The sequence below is a fragment of the Salvelinus sp. IW2-2015 genome, linkage group LG6.1 (assembly GCF_002910315.2).
Source record: "Salvelinus sp. IW2-2015 linkage group LG6.1, ASM291031v2, whole genome shotgun sequence".
In the NCBI taxonomy this organism is placed as follows: domain Eukaryota; kingdom Metazoa; phylum Chordata; class Actinopteri; order Salmoniformes; family Salmonidae; genus Salvelinus; species Salvelinus sp. IW2-2015.
Window position 1 is genome coordinate 25810427 of NC_036845.1, and position 27942 is coordinate 25838368.

Consider the following 27942-nt stretch of genomic DNA (forward strand, 5'->3'; position numbering starts at 1 on the left):
TAACCTTTTTTGCTTTGATGTTGTTTTTTAGATACTAGAGTAATGCATCGTCTTTCACAGTCCTACGATCAGACTTCTCTCTGGGCACAGACGTCAGTTCAACGTCTAGTTTGGATTTACGTTTGGTTGACTTCAATGTGAAACCAACAAAAAATGTCACYATTTCATTGGATTTAGGTGAAAAGTTGGGTGGAAATGAAACGGGTCGGGTTACTATGAAACAATCTTCATACTCCCTGCATGGGTGTGTGTGTGAGTGACAGAGGCTAACCCTCAGTCAATGACTTTTGTGTTTTTCAGATGACACTGCAGCGACCCAGACTGACGCTCCACCTGCCGTATTGGAACCCAACGCTGAGCTCACCCAGCCTGACCCTACAGGAGAGCCCTGGGGTGAGCAGCACACTGCTTCACTTCACTACATTATAATACTCCTACACGTTGTCATCTAAATGCTATTGACATCTGTGTTACCTAACCTCCATGATGTATTATCTCTGCAGTGAAGCCTCGGTTCAGCCAGCCCACTAAGATGCGAAGGCGGGTGCTGTACAAGCCGGTGGGCAGCTCGGTGAGGCTCAAGTGCCAGGCCACGGGCACCCCTCCCCCTGTCTTTACCTGGTGGAAAGACCAGACCCCTCTGCCACCCCCGCGCCAGGGCAAGCGCCCGCGGTGGACCCTCACCCTGAAGAACCTGCAGCCCCAGGACAGTGCCAAGTACACTTGCCACGTCTCTAACCCAGCAGGGCACATCAATGCCACCTACAAGCTGGATGTCATCGGTAACACCACCGACACCGCAACAAATAATTTTTCAGTTTCCTCCATCACACTCCAATTTCATTTATACCCAGACCTCCCATATGTTGCCAAATTAATTGTGTTATTGTCATTATGATTCACATGCTTATAAACTCCTGTCCTTCTCCCTACAGAGCGCTCTCATTGCAAGCCTGTTCTGACCGGCACCCACCCGGTCAACACCACCGTGGAGTATGGTGGCACCGCCTCCTTCCAGTGTAAGGTCCACAGTGACGTGAAGCCTGTGGTCCAGTGGCTGAAGAGGGTGGACCCAGGCACACAGGACCGCTATAACTCCACCCTGGAGGTCGGAGGGCAGCATTTTGTGGTTCTGCCCACAGGGGATGTGTGGTCCCGGCCTGACGGCTCCTACCTCAACAAGTTGGCTATTGTCAAGGCCCGCGATGAGGATGCTGGCATGTACATCTGCCTGGGAGCCAACACTATGGGCTACAGCTTTCGCAGTGCTTACCTTACTGTGCTGCCAGGTGAGTACAGCCATTCACGGGATGGGATGGAGGCTTACATCTGTAGAGCTGTCTCTCATATCACTGTGATTTGTCTCTCTGTCCAGACCCTCAGGTGGAGAACACAGTGACGCCTCCCCACCTGAGCTCCGGCCTGCCCTGGCCTCTGATCATCGGCATCCCTGCAGCAGCCCTCCTCATCGTAGGCACTATCGTACTCTGGCTGTGCCACAGCCGTCGGCTCCACAACACCCTGGCTCCCCGGCACATACCTGTAGTCCACAGAGACCACCACATCTCGGACAAAGAGCCCAGCACCACCACCCCCTGTAGTGCCCTGACTAGCCCTGACTACCCCAGCCAGAGACTGGTGGGCCTGGGAACCCCCGGCCTCAGTGGGCCCCCTAAGATCTACTCCAAGGTTTACACAGACATGCACACGCACACACACACACACGCCCATGTGGATGGTAAGGTCCATCAACACCAGCACTTCCACTACCAGTGCTAACCAGCCTCTTCTCATCCCACCCCATACCTACGGCCTTGTCTCCTAGCCACTGCTGCTATTCTGACCCAACAATGGACTATGAGCAAGGGACAATGAGCCGGGTAGATGGAACCAAGGAAAGGCGTGTAGTTCATATGAACTACACCTCCCATGATAAGCAGTGTTAACACACCATATAGTGGCAGAAGCCCTACCAGGTTGGATCCTGGGATAGGCATGGACAAATGTTACTAAGCTGCCTGCTAATACCGCTTCATTGAGATGTCTCAGGGCAGGGAAACCCTCCCATGTTTGCTATCGAGTATTTTTTATTTTTTTTATCAGACAACTATAAATATCAGACAAAATATCAGACAACTAAGATTAAACGCGAATTGTATTTTAAAGGATGGAAAGGAATGGACAAATGATAATGTCTATATAAACAACCAAATGCAGAGCACTCAATTTAAAACATAAATATTTAGATGTATGTTTGGATGCACATAGCCCTGGAGAAATCATTCATTAGTTAATGGGAGAAGTATCAGGGTTAGGTTCAATTTAGGTAAAGGACATCCAATTTACACAAATTAGCGTTTCTAATAGAATTGACCCCAACCCTATTCAAAAAAAATAATTAACACTCATCTAAATATGTACCTGTGTCCAAACTTTCAAAGCATAAAGTAATATGAGGAACTTTTAAGCTGGTCTAAATTGGAAAATTCAAGATTTATAAGCTTTTAAAAAATTTGAAAATGTAACTGTGACAAATCAAAATCTAGCCAAAATGTTTACAATGTGTTCCGAGCTTTTATATTCTCATAATAGTAACACAAACTGTGGTGTCCTCTGTTTTGAAATAAGTGGTATTATTTTTATTTTTTTAAAGAGGTTTGTAATGTGTGTGTTTCATGTAGGAAAGTACAACTCATCAGGGAAATTAGATGGATGGATGAATGGATGAGGTGAAAAAAAGTATTTTTTTTATTCAGATATTGTATAATATGTATCCAACTGTGCCTGAAAAATGCAGTAATACTATTATTTACTCTGTACAGTGTCTGTCAGATGCCAAGTTCTTTTGCAGCGCTATAGATGTGTATATTACTTACAATTCTTGTGAGGTATATTGTTGTATAAGGTAGGACAAGTATTGTACTGTATCTTTTGTCTAATGGTTTTAAAACTCACAAAAAAGCTATTTAGCTGTGTTTTTATTTTATTGTTCTATATTTATTSGTAACCTACATTACTCTTCTGTAGCTCAGTAGGTAGCGCATGACGCTTGTAACGCCAGGCTATTGGGTTTGATTCTTGGGACTACCCATATGTAAAATGTATACACGCATGACTGTAAGTTGCTTTGGATAAAAGTGTCTCCTAAATGGCTTATATTCTTATTCCAGATTGGATTGACCTATGGGTCATTTAGACAAAAATATGACAAGTGTTGATTGTATTGTTAAGTTGAATTACAGATTTTACTGGCCTAGTTGTCTCATATTTTATTAAGAACCTGACCATATGCTTTATATATTTCACATGTTTTTATTTGTTGAAAAACATGGCAACCATTACAAAGATAATTTAACAAAGAGTCATTCACCCTACCCTCAAGTAGTCATAAATCTAGTACCCAAGTGTTTTACAATTGCCACGTTAATCTTATGCAATTACTCTGAAACATTGCATGATGCAAACTCACACTGGTGCTCATGTAAATTTAGTACTGTACAATAATATTTTTGTAATAAAAATGGTTTCTATACTTTTCGTGTAGTGTTTGCAAAATCTATTTCGATGAGGACGTTTACATATGAAATGTGTTTTTATTAAAAAATTTAAACAGAGTGCCATTCTGGTCCATGTTGACTTGCTACTTTACACTCCCCAGAAAGGCCTCCATCCACTGTTAGTTTAACATCCTCTGGAATGCTTTGGGAAAATCAAGTTGTGCGTTCAACACCAGGCCAGGAAATAAATATTCCTAATAAGATTTGATACGTATTAATATGAGGGTAGGGTTACACAGACACAGTGCACAGGGCTACTTCCTCAGTTTCTCGCTGGAAGACTGTAACTGCAAATCATCACTGGAACACCAGACATTTGTGAAACCCAGTGTTGGAAAAGTACTCAATTGTCATACTTGAGTAAAAGTACAAGTGAAAGTATCAAAAGTCAATGTAATTGCTAAAATATACTTAAGTATCAAAAGTAAAAGTATACATMATTTCAAATTCCTYATTAAAAGCAAACCAGACTGCACAAATATGTTATTAAAAAAWATATATATATATATTACAGCTGCCAGGGGCAACACTCAGACATAAWTTACAAATGAAGCATTTGTGTTTAGTGAGTCAGCCAGATCAGAAACAGTAGGGATGACCAGAGATGTTCTCTTGATATGTGCGAGGGAAAATGTATGGAGTAAAAAGTACATTATTTTCTTTGGGAATGTAGTGAAGTAATAGTWAAAGTTGTTAAAAATATAAATAGTGATGTAATGTACAGATACCCCCAAAAACGACTTAAGTAATAATTTAAAGTATTTTTACACCACTGGTCAAACCCAGTTACCTTATGTCACTTCCTTCCACTATATTTTAATAATTTAGCAGACACTCTAATCCAGCGAGATTGAAAGGAACATTTAGGGTTAAGTGCCTTGTTCAAGGGAACATGAACATAATTATTTTACATAGTCATCTTGGGGATTTAAACTAGCAACCATTTGGTTACCTGCCCAATGCACTTAACCGTTAGGCTACCTGCCCAGTTAGTTTGTTGGTTGTATTTTTTCTCTCTCTAAGATAACGAAATGGTCACAAAACATTATTTTAGTGAATTAACATATTCGGGTTACCGATTAAATCAACGTATCTATCTATATAGCTTCAATGAAAAGGCCAAGGAGTTTGGCTGTTTCACACCATGCATAAAATCCTCAAATTGTGTTGTTTTTTTCCGCCATCTAGTGGTATACTAGCGCCATAGATTGAACAGAAAAACATCCAACATTTCAAATGTACATGATGATACATGTACATTCCCTGATATGATTGCAGTGTAATGAATGCACGAGCTCTAATCTAGTGTCATAACGTGATATGCTGTGTTGTTTTTACACTATTACACAGTTTTACTACAAAGYAATGCAACCTCCGCAAAGTGCCTTTGTAACCCCTCCCAATGACTCCTCCTCCCTGGAGATGAGCGTGAGGTAAGAACCGTCATGACACACTAGCACAGGTTGCCGCGCGGTGGAACACCGCTTCCCATTAATTTCAATGGAAGGAAAGCGGTGAGAAGCGCAGAGGGCGGGGGACCTTTGGGCGGTGCGGCTGTGGCGTGGGAGGCGGTGAAGAAGATAAACTTTYCCCAACTTTATGTAAATCACCAGCGGCGACCGCTGGGGGATGACCAATCATATCGAGTGGTTCCCATGACGAATTTGACGCTATGCGATCCAAGGCTGGAGAATTTCTTCTGCAAAGATGGCTGACAAAAATACTAGGTTGGAAGCAAATGTAAGTGATTATAACATAACGAATAATGGAAAAATGTACAGTTGACAGGAATATGTTAGTTCATGTAAAGACAAACGATTATGCATTTTTTTTTTATAATAAAGTTAATTTACGAAAATAGCGATTTACCACGCTAGCTGACTAGCTAACATTAGCCAGCTAGCTTTATGGGTGTTGTGACATGAGTATGAAATTGTAATTATGGTTGTTTAATGTTTTAGGGACTCCTGAAACAACCAGCAAACCAGGCTGTCGTCTTGTGAAACAGTGGGTGTAAAGAATCTAGCTAGCTAAAGCATTTACTGCAAATTGAATGTACAATTCTGTACGCTTCCCTTGCTGATATTTGCCATGCGATGCAGATAGACGAATATTATTCGTCTTTGCATATTGTGCAGTGGAGGATAAAAAATACCTGTATGCCTATGGATGTGTAGCTAGCTATCTAGCCCCATCTGTGTATGGACCCCAACGTTTGGTATACAAATTAGTTCAGAACCTAGTTATGAATCTCAGCTATCATAGCCAGTTGTATTAAACTTCAAAACAGTCTGAATTACATTAAWGAAGCCTATGGATTGAGTAGAATATAACTTTGCCAAGGATGCAAGTCGTATATACATGTAGTTATTACCATCCATAAGATCTCCACATTGTAGCCTGTACATTTAATATATTCACTGATCATGTACTCTACCTTGGCAAATAAAGGTGCAGGTCAGGTATGAATGTCTTCGAGATAATTTTTCAGTCATATCCAATACCAGAAGTATCAAATTCCAGGCTTTGAAAGATGCTGTATCTGCATGCATGTATTACAATTATACACTTCAACRGTGTTTACCAATCTTGGTCCTGGGACATCAATGGTTACACGTTGTAACTAAGACTAGAAACAGGATTTAACTAGTTAAAGATTGATTTGTAATTCATATATATRTTTTTAAACAKTACACTTTCTATGCATCATGTAAATACTCTAAAACCAGTTCATCTCAATGCCCTTCATCTGCATTGACCTGATATACAGGATAGGTGTAGTATTTCATCAAATGGGAGACTTAATTTCAACCAGTAGAGAATGTGAAACACTTTATTGAAAGAAGTTCATTATCCAAGTGTTATAAATACATGCATTATAAATATAATTGTCAWATTATAAATACAAGTTCAATCTGTACTTCAATGCACATCTGTTGTACATTATTAAAACAGGAAGAAAGAGGTGGCGAGAGAGGTGTAAAAGACAGAAAGGGAAAGAGTTAAGACATAGGGGCAGGGAAGGCAGCATATGACTAATGAATCACAGTGCAACCCAAATATTCTCTCAGTTCATCACAATTACATAATAGTGAAACTAGTCAGTCCGAAGGTTATCTTAAAGCGGGTGAGGTGGCAATGGTGGGACTGGGGGTTAGCATCCTCTCTCACGTCAAAACATATCTGCAGACTAGAGACAGATGCATGTTTAAGCCTTGTGTTTAAATGTTTTATTCTAACCTTGTTAGTCATTATACTAATCAGGAGGTGAAATGCAAAACTGACCTTGGATCATTAACTCTGGGACTACTGCATCTCTATCTGTATTTCAATGTAAAGCATCTCTTTAATAATACTTCCTGTTGACCTGACCAAGTGACCTCTCATCTATGATCATGCTGTGCCCTCCATGTAGCCAGTTCAGATGAGGGAGGGGGTTCACCAACACAGCTGATATAACCTAGAGGATTTAGGGAGAAGAGGAGAGAGGGATGAAGTGAAGGAGAGAGACTTATTGAGAAATTAAGGTAGTTAAAGACACATTGTTCAACAGGAATCTGTGTGTGTGGCCTCACCTGGTGTCCACACCACACTAAGTGGCAGCAGAGTACTTTATGCTGAAAAACATGAACGGACACACGTGGACAAACAATATAGCGTAGTTATAGAAATAATGAAGTGTCTTACTATTCTCCAWGGTTGGCCCTCTTGCCTATTCTTTGAAGGTGGAAGGAGCCACAGTTATACACCTGAGCCTGCTTACTGCACAACACAATCCATTAATCAGATTGATACATGAGTGTGTGGGTTATAAGGTGTCTAATTGTTCWAWWTTTTTTCAATATGGGTGATTTAAAATAGCYTGTTTTGTTTTTGTACAGACATCACACACTTACCTTAATAACAGCACCCTCACCTGAGAAGTAGAAATCAAAGGGAGAGAAACTGGGAATTGAATAACTGCAGTTGACATGGAAGAATATTCTTATTGCAATGTGAATGACTCTTAAAAGAGCCTTTGGTTGTGCATCGTGTAGTCTATGGTATTGCCAGGGAACAGCACCCTCTTTGAAGAAGTAGGAGGTGAAGATCTCCCGCACATGGATTGCCTCTTGCTCCATTGTTGGACCCCATCCTTGAAACATCCTGCAGAGCAGCAGACTTCTCCTCTGGCAGACGGCAGCGAGCTGCAGATCCCCTCCCGGTCCTCGTGTCCATCCTTATGAAGTTATGCAGGACACAGGTAGCCTTCACACACACCTGAATTCCTCCAGGAGGCAGTCCCAGATGGCCCTCCTGGTCACCCAACCTTGCATTGCCCTACACTTTAACTGTAGGCACTCATTTTGAAGGAATCTCCAGTTACAAGGTATCTGTAGGAATATGGAAGACAATGTAATTATTAGACTTTTACATCACCAGGTCATTGTGGATTACAAAAGTATAATATCCCTGATAAATTATTATAAGATTGGATTGATAGATGCATGGGCACACATGTGCATGTGACAATAACAGGACCATATCAAGGATAGCATCACAAATGAATACATAAATACCACTTGAAGCTTGATAAGTTGATTATTTGAATCAGCTGCTCAGTGTTAAGGCAAAAACAAAAATGTGCACCCCTTTAAGTCCCCAGGACCAGGACTGAGATCCACTGCACTTCATATGTAGACAGGCTTTCATAGCCCTCTTTATCTGAGGACAGAAAACCTCACAAGAAACAGACTTCATTATAGTCAAATTACACCGCACTGAATATTATGTTACTATTATCTCCATCCTCACTTCTAGAGACAGGAACTACACAAAAGTACCTGCCCTATCCAGAATAGCCTACTCAGTTGGGGCAGCTATCCTATCACCTCCATGGCTGTTAGCTAGCTACCTACAAATTAATTTGGAGTTTGTTTTTTTACAGTGATAAATGCATCAAGATAGCTAGCTAATATGAAGTTAGGTAGATGGTGATATTTCATTCACTTAGTTAGCTATCTATACAGTATGTGAAGTTAGCTCATCTAGATAGCTCATTTGAGTTAGCCTGCACTGTAGTTAGTAGCTAATAATACATCGTTTTTTTATTTTCGAAATGTATTTACTTACTTGAATTGTCCAGCCATGTGGACAATTGGAAACAGGGCAGCAAAGTTTGTTTGTCACCAGAGCGTTTTCGAGGATATTACTATTGAACTATGTACTAATTAATAACTAGACCTTCATACAAACTTGCTATGCTGAATTCTTGACGCACAATCGAACATGCTGCTATATGCTGCCATATGCTGCCAGCACGCCCACAAGCGAGTCACAATGGGCGGCCTTAGCCGCACGCGGCAATTTTCCGCTATCTAGTGTACATTCACCGTAGGGCGGAGCGTTTTGTATGGCGGAAGCACGTCTCTGATCTGAGCGCAGAAATCGAGGTACGCGTGTATGGCGGAAGTACGTCTCTGATCTGAGCGCAGATATCGAGGTGCGAGTTCATCTTTCATATGCTGTGTTTATCGGACCTCCTGGAGACAGACAGAGAGGCCCGGTCCAAGTCCTCAGACAAGGGTTGGTTCAGATAGAACCACCGGATAACTAAAACTGTTTTTCAGTGCTTGCCACTGCCGCAAAAGGCTTTAAGTTACTTCCACGGGTGTCGGGTGGGGATGTTGTTAGCCAGCCAGCTAGCTAGCCAGCCAGCTGTCTGAGTCAACCTGTATTGAGCGATTGAAAGCTTCAAAGAAGAGTCAACTTGCTTGCAAGCCAACTGACGAGAACCTGTATAGAACTTGGAAAGAATCAAATGTTCCTCAGCCCTCTCTTCGTGAATTCTCACTAGCCTGAAAGGTGAATGTTACTTAGCAAAACATGCTACAAAGCTAGCTGGTAATAGCTAGTCATTGCTAACTGTTTGTGTTTTGGGGTGGCCCGTGCTTGTTAATTGTTACTTTGCGTTATTTATGTCCATTGTCTCACTTTTTAGTGGGTTTCGTTCGTTTGCTGGAGATGTATTTAGTCTTCTAAAATGCTGTCATGTAATAGGAAGCCTTGGTGGCTTTTTTTGGCTTTCAGTTTATGCAGAAATACTGTAATGAACACAGTAGCTTGCTAGCTAGTTAAGTTAGCATTAGCTACCTGGCTATTGTGTTAATTGGTGTGTTAAGCAGCCTATAGAGCCCCACAGTGGAGGTGTCATAATACCCATAAAACCTAGTAGTCCAACAGGGAAATGGTTCCAACCGTTTTTCCACCATTCATTTTTCCCATTAGGAATTTTTAGACACTTAAAATAAGGGCTGTGTTTCATGTAGGCTTACCCTGGAATGACTTTTTGATAACCATGTAAATCTCTCYAGGACAAGGTGACTTTTATCAGTATATTCTGCTCTATTTACTGATTCTAAAATGCTAATAAGCATCAAAGTAGACAAATGCAAAACTACAAATCCCTGCAAGCTCCTGCATGTCATCTCTAGTGGACACCTTTGCTACCAGGTATTGTGTCAATTTAAAACTTACACAAGACAGTTCACAGAATTGTCCATTTTAAATAAATGTAGCCAGTTTATTACATTTGGCTAACATTGGATAGTTAATCCAGAGATTCTTAACACCTTTGCCTCATGAGTCTCATCCAGAGCCTCATGGCATTTGTAGTTCTTTATAATAGCCACATTAGCAACTAATTAATTTTGGGATAATTGCAGGCGAATATATTGATAAAAGTCACCTTGTCCTAGAGATATTTACACGGTTATCAAAACGTCATGCGATGTACATGAGAAACAGCACTTATTTTAAGGTTTTTCTAAAATCCCCTATGGTGGAAAAAATGATTGGAACTATCTCCCTGTTTGACCTCTAGGTTTTATGGGTATTGTGACTCATACTGTGGTACTCTGTTGAATGAACTCAATAGTTAAGCTACTGATTGTCTGAACCAGAATCTGGCTTTACATGAGACGTTGAATATGGCGACTCTCCTTTTAGCCCAGGAAGCAGCCATTCAACTAGCCAGATTGGATAACAATCTTCCTGTGCTTAATAAAGGAGAATCGCCATATGCAACATMTCCTGTAAGGCCAGATTCTGGTTCACTGATTGGCTAGTTGTATTGCTGTAGTGACGATCTCATTATGAAATTACAATAACTCTTCAATAGATCGCATGTGGCTAAGTGAAAAGCTTATTGCATGTGAGCTATATGTAGCTAGCATTTGACATGAAAAAGTTAGTATGAGCTCATTCCTGACAGATGGCTTGTCAGTCATGGGTCCCTATAGCCAACCTGGTCTCAGAGCATTTCGTATTATTCGGCACGTAAATCYAAGACACTCCATTTAGTATGATATGTTACGTTTCGTATGGTGTGTATTAAGTTTATGGATGTCCATCACCCATTTCGTTAGCTAGGCTAGGGGTTAGGGTTAAGCTTAAGAGTTAGGTAAAAGGGTTAGGGGAAGGGTTAAGTAACATGCAAAGTAGCTAAGTGGAAAGTAATTGAAAATTTGCTAAAGTTGTCCGTGATGAGATTCGAACTCACAAGCTTTGGCTTGCTAGACTTTCGCATTAAATGCCCACACATCCACCCCGACCAACCATACCAAATGTAACACATCATACTAATTTGAGTGTCTCAGATTTACATTTACTATGTTACATCTAGTCTATGAAACCAGGCTGCTATAGCCACCTAAACTTAACTCCATGATTTAAGATGGCAGTGACTAGTGTGGGTGGACTGGAGTTCCGATGTCAAATATATTTTTATCTTAAACTCCGTATTTCAGCACCCAAAGAATAGCCCGCATTTATACAAACTTTTATGTGACGTCAGTGCTCCAGTCAGCCCAAACTAGTCGCCAATCAACTCCATCGTAAATCGTTGAGTCAGCAAACTTTGTCATGTTTACTTATTACTATATTTTTGTTCAAGKAATGCTTGGTGACTTGAGTATCTTTCACTTTTGGTCCACAATGTACAGCATCTTTATCCCAGACTGAGGRAAAAAAATGTTCTCTTGCAGAAGTGTCATCAGTGAGAGAGTTTGCGTGTCCTTGTGTGTGCATGCCTGAATAACAGGGCCCGCGTGAGAGGGAGTGAGTTTGTTACCTTCTCTGGGTGAATATCTCACTGCCCTGGACATGATGGGCCCGAGGCGGAAGTCCACCAAGACACAGCTCGCCAGTGGGGGAGCTGCCAATCCTTACAGACTGGAGGAGCCCAAGGACTACATCAATGAACTCTCCCATGAGGTCCTCTGCCACATATTCCGGTCAGTGAGTGTCAAAGAACATAATTCAATGGGGGTGTCCCCCAAAAGGCACCCCATTCCCTTTATAGTGCACTCACTTTGACCAGGACCCATATGGTCAAAAGTAGAGCACTATATAGGGAATATGGTGCGATTTGGGACATAAGGGTTCTTTGTTGCTGTTCACCCTCTGACATAACAATGTGAYGTCATCATTGGTCCTTGCTTGGACTGTAAATCTCAATGTGCTTTTACAAAATCTGATTATTTTACAATTTAATATTTGATTTTTTTTTAGCCTCAAAGGTGATACTCTGCCACAATGACCAGGATAGGGTAGCTGTAAATATTTCCCTCCTTTATCCCCCCTCCATGCAGGTATCTGCCCATGCAGGACATCATGTGTATGGAGTGCCTGTCTCGGAAGCTTCGGGAAGCGGTGACACTGTACCTGCGGGTGGTGAAGGTGGTGGACCTGTGTGCTAGCCGTTGGTGGGAGTACATGCCCTCAGGTAGGCAGAGAGGTACATGGCATGTTTGGAAATTAGCAGGAGGATATTGATAATGCATATCAACCTTTAGGGTACAGAATAGGTGRTCTTCGATTTTGAAGCACTGTCAAACATAAATGAACCTTAAAGTCTAAAGCAGCTAAGATTGTAGGTAATATGTACATACTCTGTGATATTGAATGATTGTGGGCTTACAGAAAAGTGTCAATGCACTCTTTAGTTAACCCTCTGAAACTGTTTTGGCCTGGTGCCATGGAGCAGGATTCACWGACTGCAGTTTCCTCATGCTGCTGAAGAAGATGCCAGACCTGGAGCAGCTGTATGGGCTTCACCCCCGCTACCTGGAGCGCCGCAGAGTCCGGGGCTACGAGGCCTTCAGTATCCCAGGAGTACTGGAGGCTCTTCAGGCCTGCCCCAACCTGCTGGTGAGTCTGGGTCTAACAGACCGGGCCAGGAACAATTGTGACTGTCATGTTTTTCAATTCAGAAAATAGGTGAGGTGATCTTGAAAGCCTTTTAGGTTGACATAAATATCTTTATATTGATGTGATCCATTTTGAGTTATACCATTGCTATGATACTGTATTACTCCTAAAGATGTTTTGCTAGGTTTGTCTACACTAAGATGTCTTTGTCTATCTGCAGGGAGTGGAGACGTCTCATCTGGAGTTGGTGGAGGCAATCTGGAACTACATGCCTCAGGTCCACATCCTGGGGAAGTTCCGCAACCGCAACGGGGCGTTCCCCATTCCCCCTGAAAACAAGCTCACCATCCCAATCGCAGCCAAAATACAAACCCTGCATCTTGTCGGTGAGTGTATCAAGGACTAGGCATATATCTCCTAATATGTTTAGGTCATGGCACCCTAGACTGGTAGCAGATCTGTGTGGGCATTCGCCAACTCCTCTGTTGTGCTGAATGGCATAATTAATAATTACCAGACTAACGACACTATCCACAGTGTACTAACTCAATGTACTCCTCTCTTACATCCCAGGAGTGAATGTGCCAGAGATCCCGTGCGTCTCCATGCTAAGACACCTGTACCTGAAGTGGGTTCGCCTCACCAAGCCCCAGCCCTTCAAAGACTTCCTGTGTGTCAGCCTGCGGACCTTTGTGATGAGGAACTGCGCTGGCCCCACCAACTCTCTGAAGTACGTGCCCCTGGTGACGGGCCTTGCCTCGGCCCGCAACCTGGAGCAGCTGGAGTTGGTCAGAGTGCCCTTCCTGGGGGGGCTCATCCAGCATGTGGTGGAGGACAGCTGGAGGTCAGGTAAGGAAGGATGGACCATCATAATTATATTTAATTCAGTACATCTGGAGGTGTGTGTGTCATGCTCAATGGGCCAGTTTCCCTGACCCAGATTAAGACTAGTCRGGACTAAAAACATGGTCAATAGGGAACCTTAATAGCAGGTATTTTTAGTCCAGCACTAGGCTAAATCTGTGTCTGGGAAACCAGTCCAATAAGTATCAGGGTGTCCACGGTTCCTTAACGTCTTAAATTAATGTATCTGATTTAAAGGCCCTGAGTCTTAAAATGTCTTAAATTCAGTTCTCAAAGGTCTTAAAAAATGTGACGATGACTACAGTTTTTCCATTATATTGTGCCGCTGCCTAATTGTTGCCACTGCGGCTAAAAAAAACKTTAAAGATGTTAGTTATCCAACCACATGTGCGGCTCTGTGCGTGTGCCAGTGCGATTCGTGCCGTTGCCAGAGGAGAGAGCAAGTTAGGTAGCTTATACAATTTGATAGACGACAACACTAACTAGACCTGGGACAATAAACCGAAAATTACAGACACCGACATTGCCTTCCTCTTACCGACGCAATTTTGCTTATGTCAGTGATTAGGCTATACAACGTCCCTGCAGATGTTTGTGTTCTAAAACCATTATTTAGTCAACAGTAATGTGCCTTAACCTGCTTCCTGCAATGAAAGTATTTGCCCTGTTCCTGTTTCGCTGCTGGCTCGCACTCCTGCTCCTTCATTTTGCACACGGAGTGAAGGGAAAGATGCATTTTGATAAGCGCAAGCATACTGACAGTCGAGCAACATTTTGAAAATGTAGGCTAATTGCAGGAAACAATTAAAACAACTACCGTTACTGTTAAAAAATAGGAGTCTCAACTTTGCGAGCATAACAATTATTTCTCAACTGTCAATAGAAGAAATAACACCACTTTACACGCGGAGTATGTAATTGAGATGATGCGCCATTTGCGATGATTGCATCAAGTAGCCTACATAGGCCAACCAATGGAAAGTTTTTGTASGACATTACATTTACTGTTAGATCAATTCCATGGCTATCTAGCAACAATGTCATATTTAGAGTTAGCAATCTAGCTAATGTGTTTTGAGTTCCCACTTTCTCAGGTGGTACACGAAGGTAGCGTTTTTCTGACAATTTTAAAGACTAAAATTTTAAAGTAAAATGGGGTGACATCGGTTGGACGTCCCAAGGACCTATTAGACATGAGCAAGTAACGTTACCAGGTTACTGTCAATAAAACAGCATTATTTTGCTAATCTGGTCATGATAGAATCATGCTTCAGGCAACCGCCATCATCGGCTAACGTACAAACAGTAGCTAGCTAGCTAGGTCACCCCTCAAAGAGGTACTAATGTGTTCTGAGTTTCCAAGCATAGYTTAGGCCAATATGCAAAAATATAAATAAACATGCAGGCAAATTAATCTCTAGAGCCAAAAATATATTGGATTATTCTGGATCCTTTTTTGACATGTTGCACATCAAAATGCATTCCATGAACATGCTAGATGAAATTGCTATACCTACCCTTTGTGCCCCAGGTGGATTTCGCAATTTGCACACTATTGTATTTGGTGCCTGTAAGAATGCACTTGAAGTTGACCTGGGCTACCTCATCATCACTGCTGCACGCAGGTAAGCAAAGAACTCACCGATTGAGTTAAGCAAATGGATAAACGTGATGAATAGTGAGATTTAGCTAGTGCTTTATTTATTTTTTATTTATCTAGATTACATGAAGTTCGAATCCAGCCTTCCCTAACCAAAGACGGGGTGTTCTCTGCACTGAAGATGGCTGAACTGGAGTTTCCCCAGTTTGAGACTTTGCACCTCGGATACGTCGATGAGTTCCTATTGCAGTGTGAGTCAGTTAAGGCCTAAGTTGTTATATAAAACGTATAATATTTTATAGTTATATACACTGTRGCCAGTTTATTAGGTACACCACCCCGTTCACGAAAATGGTTCGCTCCTACAGACAGTGAGTCATGTGGCCATGGCTTGCTATATAAAGCAGGCATCGGTATTCAGTTACTGTTCGATTAAACGTTAGGAAGTGCAAAACGCTCTGCGGAGTGGTCACTAGCTGGTATGGCAACAAAGTCCTAAAATCAGATTTTTAAACCTAACCGTAACCATATCACTAACCCTAATGCCTAACCTTAAATTAAGACCAAAAACAAATGTTTTTTTTTCCTCTCGTGAACTTTTCGGATATAGCCAATTTTGACTTTGAGATTGCCSGTCTTGCGGAAACCTGCCTACAAAACACATTGTCTATGGGCAAAGGATATGAATACCACCCCTTACACTTTCCTGCTTTCCTCCCCTCTACTACTGTACCCCATAATCTACTTTCTGAAACTGTTTAAATAAAAAATATGTAGCTAAGTAGGACGATGCTCCAAAAAAATAAAAAGTCTAGCCTTTTAACTGTAGGTGATGGTTACGCTATTACATAAGATGTCTTGATTGTAATGTATTTTCTTGGTTAGGTAAAATGAGTCACTCTGAGCTAGTGAAGTATGGCCTGGCTGACGTCATTGAAAACCCAGGTATCATCACAGACATCGGGATGAAGGCTGTCAACGAGGTGTTCTCCTCCATCAAGTATCTGGTCATATACAACTGCCCCCACCTCCACAACCCACACAAGTGGATTACAGGTAACGGACCAAATCATCTGTTTGCGGTTTTTAAAGTCTTATTTTTTTTAACCTTTTTAGTATCTTGCCTGAAGCAGTATGCATTCTTAGCTTTGATGAAACAGATAATTTTATGGTTTTTACTTAAATGACTATGGCAGGCTCATGAACATTGAAAGCTTAGAGGACCCTGAGAACTGTGTCTGTGTTGTCATCAGACCACTCGCGGTGGAGTCGCTTGGTGGACCTGACTCTGGTGCGTTGCCATGCCATCAAGCTGGAGTCATTCAGCCAGTTCATTGAGCTGCTTCCCAGCCTGGAGTTCATCTCCCTGGACCAGATGTTCAGAGAGCCACCCAAGGTAAGTCCACTGCACCGGGGCCCCCTCATGACAGCGGAGAGAAAATGTTTACATTTTTGAGTTCATTTTGTGCAATTCTACACGTTTTGCCATGGGTTGGAGAGGAAAATGAGCTGTTTTACAGCTAATTTACTGGAATTCTATACATTTTCCATGGGGTGTAGATAAATGTTTGTAGTTTTTAATATATCTATGTGAGACTGACTAACAAAATCAGTGGGGACCCCCGGCCAGTAATTCGACCATGATAACAAGTTTAGATAGCTGGCCGCTAAACTAATTTAATAATTTAAAGAATGTTAGCTGACATGGGCTAAGTGACTGACATAACAAGAAAACTGCTGATGCAAAACAACATTTCGAAATCTACACAAGGTGCAGCTTGCAACAAACAGTAAGTTGAGACCCCGCCTGATATTTTGGGAAATTTATCCGGAGGCTTTCAAAATGCGTGCTGCCAGTTTCCCATCCCTGGCATAGACCCTATAGCCAGGTATTTTGCCCTAATTATGCCATTTAGCAGTCGGTTTTCTATAAAGCGACTATGTGATGCATGTGTACATTTTTCTTTCATACGGGTGTTTGAAATCAAACCCCACTATCCTGGTGTTGCAAGCCATGCGCTACCAAATGAGCTATAGACTAGAGGACCAGATATATAATATTAACCACCTTGGAAGTGATCTAACAACACAGGGATTGTGACTCAATATGAAGTTCTATGCTTAGTCCAGACTGGACTATAATGTTAACACCTCATAGGTCAGGGTTCCCCCAAAACATTATTTATTTTAATTGTATTGTTGGTCATGAAAGACATTAAAAACACCAGCAAATTAGCTCCATGTGATTTTAATTTTGGAAATCTGTTCCAAAGTATTCCCATGCCTAATAAAGCGATATACACAGAGTGTACTAAACATTAGGAACACCTGCTCTTTCCATGACCGACTATCCAAGTGAAAGCTATGATCCCTTATTAATGTGACTTGTAAATCCACTTCAATTGGGGCAGATGAAGGGGAGGTGACAGGTTAAAGAGGCCTTTATACGCAATCCATGTCTCAATTGTCTGTGTGCCATTCAGAGGGTGAATGGGCAAGACAAAAGATTTAAGTGCCTTTGAACGAGGTATGGTAGTAGGTGCCAGGCACACTGGTTTGAGTGTGTCAAGAACTGCATCGCTGCTGAGTTTGTCATGCTCAACAGTTTCACGTGTGTATCAAGAATGGTCCACCACCCAAAAAAACATCCAGCCAACTTGACACAACTGTGGGAAGCGTTGGAGTCAACATGGGCCAACATCCCTGTGAAACGCTTTTGACACCTTGTAGAATTTAGGCTTTTTTTCAGGGCAAAAGGGGATGCAACTCAATATTAGGATGGTGTTCCTAATGTTTTGTATACTCAGTGTATGTGAGTTTATACAAATGTAAACAAGGTTTGAAATTATGTTTTAGGAAATATCTGTTTGGGCTTCTTGTGGTCAATTTGCAGTCTACAAATTATTTGTAATTATGTTCCCGGCCCCCTGACCATCTGCTCAAGAAATAATCGGTCATAATGGTCTTTGATCTTTTTTGTATTTATTAAGTATCCCCATTACTACACTTACTGGGGTCCAGCAACATTAAGGCAGTTACATAAAATGCTAAATATTACATGACATTCTATAACACTTTACCCAATACATTTAGTGTGTTCCCTCTGTTTCTCCCTCAGGGCTGTGCTCGTGTGGGTCTGAGTGCTGGCACTGGGATAGGAGTCTCCTCTGCCCTGGTCAGCAACCAGAACTCTAACAATGACAACGACAATAACAACAACAACAACCACCAGAACAACAACAACAACGATGCACCCAACATCCCACCGCACAACAATGACAACGAGGAGGGTGCAGCTGTCGTGCCTCAACCACAACACAGGGCTGAGGGTACCCTGCTGCTCGCATTGTTACAACGTTACTACATGACAGTGTTATAACATTGCTACATTATTGTTACAAAGTTGTAATGACATCGTCAACATTGCTACTATTGCTGACATGGGGGATCTTAGCTGCGTAATGTACCTCTAGTGTACAAACTCATGACCTTACTACTGTTCCACTCCTCCAGAGCTTCCTGAGGTGAACGGGATGTTGCAGGATGAGAACATTGAGGCTGAGGCCGTGGTCCAGGCCTGGCCTGCAGACGAGATGCAACCCCCTGGTCCCAGTCAGCCTGCTGCCAACCCTCGGCCAGACAACGCAGACGAGGAGCAAGCAGGTCTGGACGGAACTAACTCCACTACAGTGGCACATATTTCAGCGAGTTTTCTCATTTTTATATATTTTTCTCTCCACTATTTTCTCTTCCTCGTTTCCTCAGTCAGAGATAAACAGACAATCTTGCCCCCCGTTCTTTTTTTTTCTGTCTTTCTCCACCGCACCCTATCTCTCCCCCCCCCCCTGTAGGTCCCAGTGGTGTTCAGTGTGTGGTGAAGAAACCTCCGGTGGTGATTTTCGACTCGGACAGTGAGGATGAGGAGGGCCCTGCCAGAACCCAGGTTCCAGGCCAGCAGCAGCAGCAGCAACAATTGACCACTTATCCGCCTGAACCACCGCAGCCCACTGGCAAGACTGCCACTGCTGAGGAGGCAGCCACACACATTAGTGAGTCTCTCAAATGTAGAGATGGGAACGGTTATTCAAAATATCTGAACTGACGGTAGTGTTTTAAGTTGTGAGTTTTACATTTTAGATTGTTAATATAGGCCAAAAAAATTATAATGTAAAAGTTGTCTAAATTAAATGATCTATGTGACATTGTTACATACAAGGACATACCATGACATTTAAAATTCTTTTTTAAACAAACTTTTTTTAAATATAGTTGAGCTACTGCTGTGTGTTTAGCCCTCCAATCAGCCCTGACAACGGTATTCTATTTTCCCCTCTTCAAATAGCGATGACAAGCACACCTAAGGGAGGTTTCACGAGACCTGGCACAGATCAATGCAAAACACTTACCAGAATACTGTCTTGAAACAGAATCTCTTCTATCATGGCGAGCATCATACTTCTCTTTCACTGTTGTTGTTAGCTAAAAATACAGGAGAATAGCAGCCTGTCCACTGTTGTGGTATCTCTGCCCTCTGCAATTGTGCCATTCTGATTCATCAAGCAATTGTTTTATTTTATTTGGATTATCTGGATATCTGAAAGAATTTCAGGATATTATTTGAATAGTGAAATCATTTCAAATGCTCATCCCTACTCCACACATCAAAAATAAGCTCTTTCAATTATGATGGATTGTAAGAGATCATAAGAACCTGATTGCTGACGATGAAAAGTAACTTTCTATCCTTGCCATAAAACTCAAAATGGCTTCTAAGGCTTATATTTACATTTTATTGTGAGTTCTGTGCTGTGTTTATGTGTTGCAGATAAAGGGAAGACGCCCCTGCGTCGACGAGGGCCACCCCTGCAGGAGCCCAGCTGTGAGAAGGGTTGCCAGGTCACCAGTGAGCAGATCAAAGCTGACATGAAGGCTGCCACTGAGGTCCCTGACAAAGACAAGAACTCCAAGGAGCCTGCTGCAGGGGCTGCTGGGGGGGCAGGCTGTACCACGGGGGGCTGTGTCTGCTCTGTCCACTGGAGAGAAGACTCTGCTAACCAGGAGGAACAGTCCAGAGCCCGAGCAGGGGACGAGGGGACAGTCAGGACTCGCTGCACCTGCAGTAGGGCTCGCCCCGGCCCAGAGGGAAGGACTCGAAGTGGGCCCAGCCACCCAGCCTCTGGAGGGGCAGGAGGAGGGGACAGAACCCCAGAGAGGAGGCAGGATTTGGGGGAGGGAGCAGGCGCAGAGGGGCTGGAGGCCAGGGACCCTGCTGAAGAGAGCCTGGCGAGGGGCGTGCCTGAGGGGCACCGTGGTGAGAGGATGTTGGGTCAGAGCTCCAGGGAGGCCAGCGTAGAGCCCCAGCCCAGAGGGTTAAGAGATGGCTTCCCCAGGCGACCTGTCACCCGCGCCCGCAGCAGACTGTCAGCTGTACCTCTGGTGTCTGAGTCAGGTTAGACAGGGGATAAGCACTCCCTCTGTCAGAGCATGAAACGCATTGTGATGCTGATCATTTGAAATGTAGGCCATATTGTCATGGCTTTGAGTTTCTCATAGAGTTCCTATTGTTTTGTCATGCAGAGTTGTCCAATTCCAAGCCTCGGGTCACTGTAAAGAGGAAACGCACAGCAGACAAGTCCACCAGCACCAGCGACCCGGTCACTGAGGACGACCATGTACAGGTAGGACCACTACACATACTGGGAAGAGACCCACTGTTCCTGAGCAAAGCGGCACAGAAATAGATCGGACACCTTATTACCAGTACATAGGAAATAGGCCAGGTTGCCATTTTGGAACGAAGCCGTTCATGGTAAAATTAATGAATCTCTATTAAATGCAGCATCCTTCCTTTGTTTATCCCTCCCTATTGCCGTCCAGGTGCTGACGCTGAAGTCCAAAAACCTAGTGGGAATCACCCTTACAAACTGTGGCATCACTGACCTGGTGCTGAAGGACTGCCCCAAGATGATGTTTGTTCATGGTAGGTTTCCCTTCTATATTCTCCCTCGATATATGATCAAGGCTTGATAATGAACATAATTAGTGGGCCGTTCTGTCATACAGAGGCTAAATCCCAAATGGCCCTATTTGGCCATTTAAATTGCCCTCTGCCGTCCCTCCCTATGTGTCCCTCCAGCCACGCGCTGCAGAGTGCTGAAGCACCTGAAAGTGGAGAGTGCCCCCATAGTGAACCGCTTTGACTACGCCCAGTGTAAGAAGCTGGACATGGAGCAGGTCCTGGATCAGATCCTCCGGATGCCCCCGGAGAGAAACCGCATCATCTACATGCGCCCCATGCAGCAGGTCAGTCAGAACCACAGACTTCCTGTCTGGAACCTGTTCATTTCCAAATGAAATTTACACTGGATTAAAAACATTTAACCTAGTTCAGATATGTCTGACTACAGTTATTCTGCACAATAGGTATGACTTCCACAGGAAATGTGAGCATGATTTCTCACTAAATCCTAGCAGAAGTATCCCCAGTTTAAATTTAAAAAATGTACCTTTTATTTAACTAGGCAAGTCAGTTAAGAACAAATTCTTATTTTCAATGACGGCCGAGGAACAGTGGGTTAACTGCCTTGTTCAGGGGTAGAACGACAGATTTTTACCTTGTCAGCTCGGGGATTCGATCTTGCAACCTTTCGGTTACTAGTCCAACGCTCTAACCACTAGGCTACCTGCCGATATGGTTTGTAAACCTTGTCCTACTCTGACCTTGTCCTAGATTGACTCTCTGGCCCTGGAGAGGAAGCTGTTCCGTGGGCCGTACCCCTACCACATTGCCATCATCCACGAGTTCAGCAACCCTCCTAATGTCAGGAACAAGGTCAGAGTACGCAGCTGGATGGACACCATCGCCAACATCAGCCAGTGAGTCACAGATATTTCTTGATAATATCTTTTAGATGTTTCAATTTCTAATAGTTTTTCGATGTAATCCAGTAGAATATTTAGTGGGTTGCTGCCAGTCTTTTTCCTCCAATAGATGGCCTGGTGTCATTCTCACTACAGCCAGCAGGCGGCGCTGTTGATTCTCTCCTGACCCTATTCAGCCATACTGTACTAGACTGTTGGGCTGGTGATCAAGGACCAATGCCCATTTCCTTCCTTCATCTAAAAACCCAACATGAATAACCACTTTCATTTAATCAACAGGGAACTCATCAAGTACGAGTTCTTCCCCGAAGCTACGCGGACGGAAGAGGATATAAAGAAGTATCCCAGCTACCCCTGGGGCCGAGACATTTACACCTTGGAGGGTGAGAGGAAGTCCTGTCTAAAACCCTTTGAGACTGGGTCTCGGTCTCTTCACAGCATAGCTACATCCTTCTCTACAGTCACTCTATTCTACATCAGTTCTATTAATAAACCATGTGAATAGTGCTGGTCTACTGGGATCTCTACAGTCCAATTTAGGCCAGCTGTGGAGTCACACAATAAATGATTCTTCACTTGGTCATGAGGATTCTCGATACCACCCTGTCTCGCTAAAACAAGAATGTGATACGATAGCTAGGACGAGCTGATGGCTCAAAGCAGCCTCATAAACGTTTTCAGTCAGCCGTTCACGGTTGCAAGTATACGCATGCTAGTAGTAGTCATCGCTCCTGCTCGAGAGTACACATTCTGGGTGATGTGATACGTCATCATCTCACTGGCTGCTCCTCTGGAGAGCTGTTATTGGCTATTGCTGATCACCGTTTTCAAATCTTGTCATTGCATATCTACCGCTACCAGAGCGTTGCAGATTTTGTGCCGATAAAATCAAACGTTTGAAAATATCGGGACGTCTGGGACTGCTCGAAGACTGGATCGGTAGCCCTCAAATTGCGTCTCCGACCCACTCGCATTAAACGTGCGTCGGCTCCAAGTAGGCAACAACATGGGGATTTTTGTCTCCGATCTCAAACTTGTCTGGGACCGTTAAATCGGGGCCAAAATCGCGTAGTGTACAACCGGCTTTAGTGTTTTTCCATGCTTCATTCATTGTCCCCCTCTGGCTTTCATGATTCAAGACCTACATTGTGTTTCTTCACTTTACCCTTGCAATTTTGGGGTGGTAGCTACTCTTCCCTGTCTGATGTAGCTTGTCGCTCTTTCTCTGTCTCTCGTGTGTGTGTGTGTGCTTACTATCTGTAGGACTGGTAGATGAAGCGCCCTACTCCATGATCACAGACTTCCCCTGGCTCCGTACCCTACGGACAGCTGATCCCAACAGCTACGCACGCTATGACTTTGAGGATGACGAGAGCAGTGAGTGACCATCTCTCCTGTCCAGTTGTCACCATCTTTACCTACCTGCTATACACATGTGCTCAACCTGGCCGCAGTGACTAGCAAACCTGCTCCCTTATTTCTAGGATCATTGTCAGTTGTGTAATGAGAACTGTGATCTGTCTCTTGAGGCATTAAAATGAATAGAATGGAATGCAGTTTTTAGGGCCTACTTCCCTGATAGGTACCTTCTCGGTAGCACTCTTGAGTCTGTTTGTCAATCATAAGGTGCTAGCCACATTCAATGATGCCATAATGGGTGGACTGGCATCCATTTTGAGTGTACCCATGAGTTTACCAGTCAAATTGCCATGGTGAAAGGTTTCTAGCCCGTTCTACTCATTCAATTGCTATGGTACCAACCATCCTCTCCCGTGTCTCTCCTGCAGCCACCATCTACGCCCCGCGGAGGAAGGGCCAGCTCTCGGCAGACATCTGCATGGAGACCATCGGTGAGGAGATCTCGGAGCGGCGCCAGACGCGGCGCGGGGTCTTCCAGCGTGTGGTGGTGGTCTTCATCCACTACTGTGACGTACGGGGTGAACCTGTGGACGATGACTACATCTAGTGCCTCCTGTTTTGTCCTGGACTTGGGGAGAGACCTGAGAGGGAGGGGAGGAGGTCTGGAGTGGAGACCCAGCACCCCTGGTGTCTGCCTGCTAGGCTCCTACTGTGACCATTGCACCCACCCACCCAATGTTGAGAACCAGTGCTTGACAGATTTTTCAATGGAGCTCCAGGGAGGGGGTACTGGAGTGTCTGTCTCGAGTTGCCTTGTTTTGTATTTTCTGACCTTACATGAAGGGAGAGCGAGAGGCTGGTCAGTGGGTTGGTTATCTTCTCACAGCCATTGCTTAGGGTTTTTCTCAGTGGGGGAATGACAGCTCCTTGACCTTAGAGGAGTTAAAGCTCTGCTCTTGCCTGCCATTCGTACTCATAGATACGCTATGTTGATCTTTCCATGCACTACCTCGCCGTATAGGTGATGTTGAAACTATGTGTGGGGACCGGCGTATATGTTAAAGCACCCAGGGAAGTGTGTATGCCTATGTTATTGTATAAATCTGAGATCTGCACCGAGAGAGAACCACGTACCTGAGCTTGGAGAATTGAAAGGGCAGCGCTTAGTATTCTGTTTTCACCAAGATGTTATTTTTCTTGAGGGTTTGAATTCCCTTTTTGTGTTTTTGGGAAGATTTCCACTGGAATGGAGGAATATCAGTTTTCGGGAGTTTGGTGTTTTCACCTACCTCTGGTGCTGACTAAGACACAAGCTTTAGAGAAGCACCCTCAAGCTAGATGCTAGAAGTGCCCTTAGATTTGTTTGTTAAAAAAAAGAAAAAAAAGCTTCGGTTTCCCAATAGTTTTTTGGCTAATTTATTTATGCTTTGTTTTAATTTGTATTTTCTATGTTTTAGTCCTTCACCTCTGTTCCTGAGGTCTGTTGTTGTTGGGGGGGGGGGGGGTGGTAGGTTCAGTAGGTGTGCATTATGACTGGTCTGTGTCTTGCTAAGTTCTGTTTACCTCACGACTTGGTAAAACGAGAGCGAGAGAGAACTGCGGCGGTATCAAAAGAAATTTGTTACCAATTAATTCCCCCCCGCCAATTCTCCTGTAAGCGGTTCCTAAAGAAAAAAAGAAATGGCATTCATTGTTAAGCATCTTTCATGCATACAATAATTTAAGAATTCTCCCCGCCTCTAATTGAACCCACATTTCTAGAGACTTCAAGAATGGCACTGGCTGGTTGTTTTGAATATGGGTCATGGCTAGTGAGGGTCGTAAAAGCATGCCTCGTTCATCTCTAGATGACTGCAAGCATGCAGACAGTATCCAAGCAAGATGACCTTCAACACATGAGCACCGCAGTGTGTCTTATGTGGTATAAGAATACTTCTCTTTAGGAAGCACAACCAAGTTTTGTTCATGTATGTGCATCACACTGGAACACAGAAGGAAGTAGGAGAAAGAACAGTACAAGGAATGTACCATATGTTCTGAAGTGAATAAGTGAATAAGACACTTCGATGTTCCCTAGTCTCTCCTACCCTTTGGATGTTTGAGTTTCACACAGGCTCTTCGACAGGAAGTCAGATGGTGTATGCAAACAAACACGCATTTTGTCTTAACTACGCACGCAATGCTGAATCTGTTAACTGTGAAAGAACCCAGTGTTCCTGTTAGTCGAGGAAATACATTTTTGAAGGGCACTTTAAGTCGGATAAAAAAAAAGCCTTTTAAAGTGTGATAACCCCCTTCTTGCTGCTCTACTTTTTTCTCTTGTCTGGGTGACTCCCTCCACCCTCCTCTTCCAAAGCCAGGCTACTAATGCTTGTGAAGTTAATCTAGAAACACGCTAAGCTCTGCAGAAAACCTGTGTACAAAAACCCGTGTACAGATGTGCTGTATTTAATGGATCTTCCAAGATTTGTTTTATATGTTTATATAAAAAAAACTATTTCACATAATAAAAAGGGAGAACTGAATCAAGTGGAGCACCACTGTGTGTGTGTGTGTCATGCTTTGTCTGGCAGTGATGTCATATGCAGTTGTGAACATTTTTTTTAGTGTGTGTGGGGTGCACAGATAATGGACTGAAGCCTCTTCTCTTTTATTGAGACCGACCAGTTCACCGTAAATTGTGAGATCTAAAAAGAGACTATATATTGTGAGTGTGCCTCCCAAATGGCACCCTGATCCCTATATAGTGCCCTGTTCAAAAGTAGTGCACTAAATGGGGGTTAAGGTGTTTTTTCATTGAGGCCTAAAACACCTGGTTTTGCAGAGATGAGCAGATGTCTTCCAAGTGGAGTTAGATTGCCAGCTTTTCAATTAGAAAGTGTAATGCTGCTCTACATCTGGATAATCCATTTCCTTGCTGCAGTAAAAAAAAGTATAGTTTAAGTGGACTCAAGACAAGTCCTGTAAGAAAGGTTGTGTGGCTGGTCTGGAGTAAGTCTTTGTCACACTATTTATATGTTCTGACACAGAATAGGTGTGTAATGTTCTAGGCCAGTTGTCCCCGTTTCCCTTGTCTAAGCAGGAAGAGGAGAAGATTTGTGGAGATAGTGTAATAATCTACTCTGGTTCCTGTGGAGGGGATGTTGGACCTGCAGTATGTCTGTGTGACAGAGCTTTGGCCAAATTCACATCCATATACCATTCCCAAAAAGAGCTAGGATTTGTTGATCATTCTTCAATTTAGCAAAAGGTTTAAGAATGTTGTACACTGAAATAGTAACAACCTAATGTAATAAAGTACTGATGTGTAATTGAAGATGTATTAAGTCTGGTACAGCAACATGTTCAACAGAACACCTCACACACACTCCTTTAATTGTGCCCAGATTGCATATTAAATACTTTAGGGGGGGTAGGCCTGGCATACAGAAAACAAGGTGAAGTATGTCCCTGAGCAGGATCTGGTGCCCACACCCACCTTCCTAATTACCAAGCCTCACATCCTGACTCTTTCCTGTTGATGTGTCCAAAGCTGCCTGTGTCTGTGGAAAACGACGATCCACACACATGTATACCATGTATGCATCCCAAATGGCACCCTATTAAGTAAGTAAGTACTCCACTATGAAGGGAATAGGGCACCATTTGGGATGCACACATCTTGCAAGACCCTTTCTGCATCCGCCTCCTCAACCCTAGGCTATTAGTGTTATCTATGTTAGCGCTCCGCTCCATTATTCATATCTTAATTTCCACCAGAACAAATTATTGTGTTATAATTGACCCGTTGTGAAATGTCTCCTCACTTTGTTCATGATGTATAAACATAATTTCCTATTGTTGATACTTTTCAGACGTAGACACAGCAGAGTGTAGACGCTAGATATTTTCAGGCTTTTCAAACAAATATGACCAAAACAGGCAAGCTATGTCGGAGGCAAGGCTATATTTAATTTGAATGGCTAACAGGCTCACTATCCGTGTGATGTGTAGATAGTTGAAAGAGGGGTGACTCAAACCAGTAAGAGTGATGAAGGTGCCCTAGCCATTCCAGTGTCCATGACTGTCGTTTCCTGGCTGAGACCCTGTTGTCTTTCTGCTGAATCCCAGTCATGTTAATTATTATTGTCCCCTGTTTGTGTTTTTACTCCCTTTTTCTCTCCCTACATTCTTCAGCTGTAATTGGTCTGACTGGCTGAAGGAAATGATGCAATTCTCCTTTCTACATTTCTTTTATCTTTGGAACACACTGGTAGTTGTGCAAGACAGCCGAAGCGCTAGGCTTGTAAAGAGAGCTAATTCAGAGAAAGGCAAATGAACAAGGGCCGTCAGTGTTGATTTTGAAAACCACTTCCTTATATAGTCCTGCCATCTCTTTGTTCCAGCAGCAGTGAAGACTCAAGACTCCCAAATTGAAGGACCCGTTTGGTTCCATAAATGCAATGGGTAAGGAATGGCTACTAAGTTCACAACCACCCATACCCCCACCCA

At 43.2% G+C, this 27942-nt stretch overlaps 2 protein-coding genes and 2 long non-coding RNA genes across 9 annotated transcripts in view; 3 read left to right on the forward strand and 1 right to left on the reverse strand.

Moving 5' to 3' along the window:
• LOC111965354 (fibroblast growth factor receptor-like 1) overlaps positions 1-3532 on the forward strand; it is a 59017-nt gene extending 55485 nt beyond the window's left edge. Inside the window, exons 4-7 of the mRNA XM_023989483.2 lie at positions 301-393; positions 504-782; positions 936-1289; positions 1376-3532. Coding sequence (XP_023845251.1) covers positions 301-393; positions 504-782; positions 936-1289; positions 1376-1779 — 1130 coding nt within the window. The 3' untranslated portion in view covers positions 1780-3532. The remainder of the gene's footprint in view (positions 1-300; positions 394-503; positions 783-935; positions 1290-1375) is intronic.
• A 1504-nt stretch (positions 3533-5036) lies between these two features.
• On the forward strand, positions 5037-6022 carry LOC139027905 (uncharacterized). The gene is made up of 2 exons (XR_011480055.1): positions 5037-5297; positions 5519-6022. It is a non-coding gene; the product is annotated as an uncharacterized lncRNA (long non-coding RNA).
• Positions 6023-6376: 354 nt separating this feature from the next.
• On the reverse strand, positions 6377-8972 carry LOC139027904 (uncharacterized). 2 transcript variants are annotated; one of them, XR_011480054.1, is made up of 2 exons: positions 8670-8972; positions 6377-7930 (listed from the first exon to the last, which is right to left on the reverse strand). It is a non-coding gene; the product is annotated as an uncharacterized lncRNA (long non-coding RNA). The 2 variants fall into 2 exon arrangements; XR_011480053.1 differs by having other exon boundaries at positions 8187-8854.
• A 28-nt stretch (positions 8973-9000) lies between these two features.
• On the forward strand, positions 9001-25991 carry fbxo38 (F-box protein 38). Of its 5 annotated transcripts, none has more exons than XM_023989487.2 (21): positions 9001-9401; positions 11582-11830; positions 12188-12333; positions 12583-12746; positions 12967-13132; positions 13320-13595; positions 15142-15235; positions 15331-15461; positions 16096-16266; positions 16464-16606; positions 18329-18539; positions 18724-18873; positions 19062-19259; positions 20036-20659; positions 20788-20888; positions 21088-21190; positions 21347-21513; positions 21941-22086; positions 22372-22475; positions 23356-23469; positions 23880-25991. In XM_023989487.2, the coding sequence occupies exons 2-21, from the start codon at positions 11700-11702 to the stop codon at positions 24056-24058; spliced, it is 3519 nt and encodes a 1172-aa protein (XP_023845255.1). In that variant the 5' UTR covers positions 9001-9401; positions 11582-11699; the 3' UTR covers positions 24059-25991. The 5 variants fall into 5 exon arrangements, with proteins under 5 accessions (XP_023845255.1, XP_023845256.1, XP_023845257.1 ...); XM_023989488.2 differs by having other exon boundaries at positions 12188-12321; positions 12580-12746; XM_023989489.2 differs by having other exon boundaries at positions 12188-12321.
• Positions 25992-27942: the final 1951 nt, after the last annotated feature.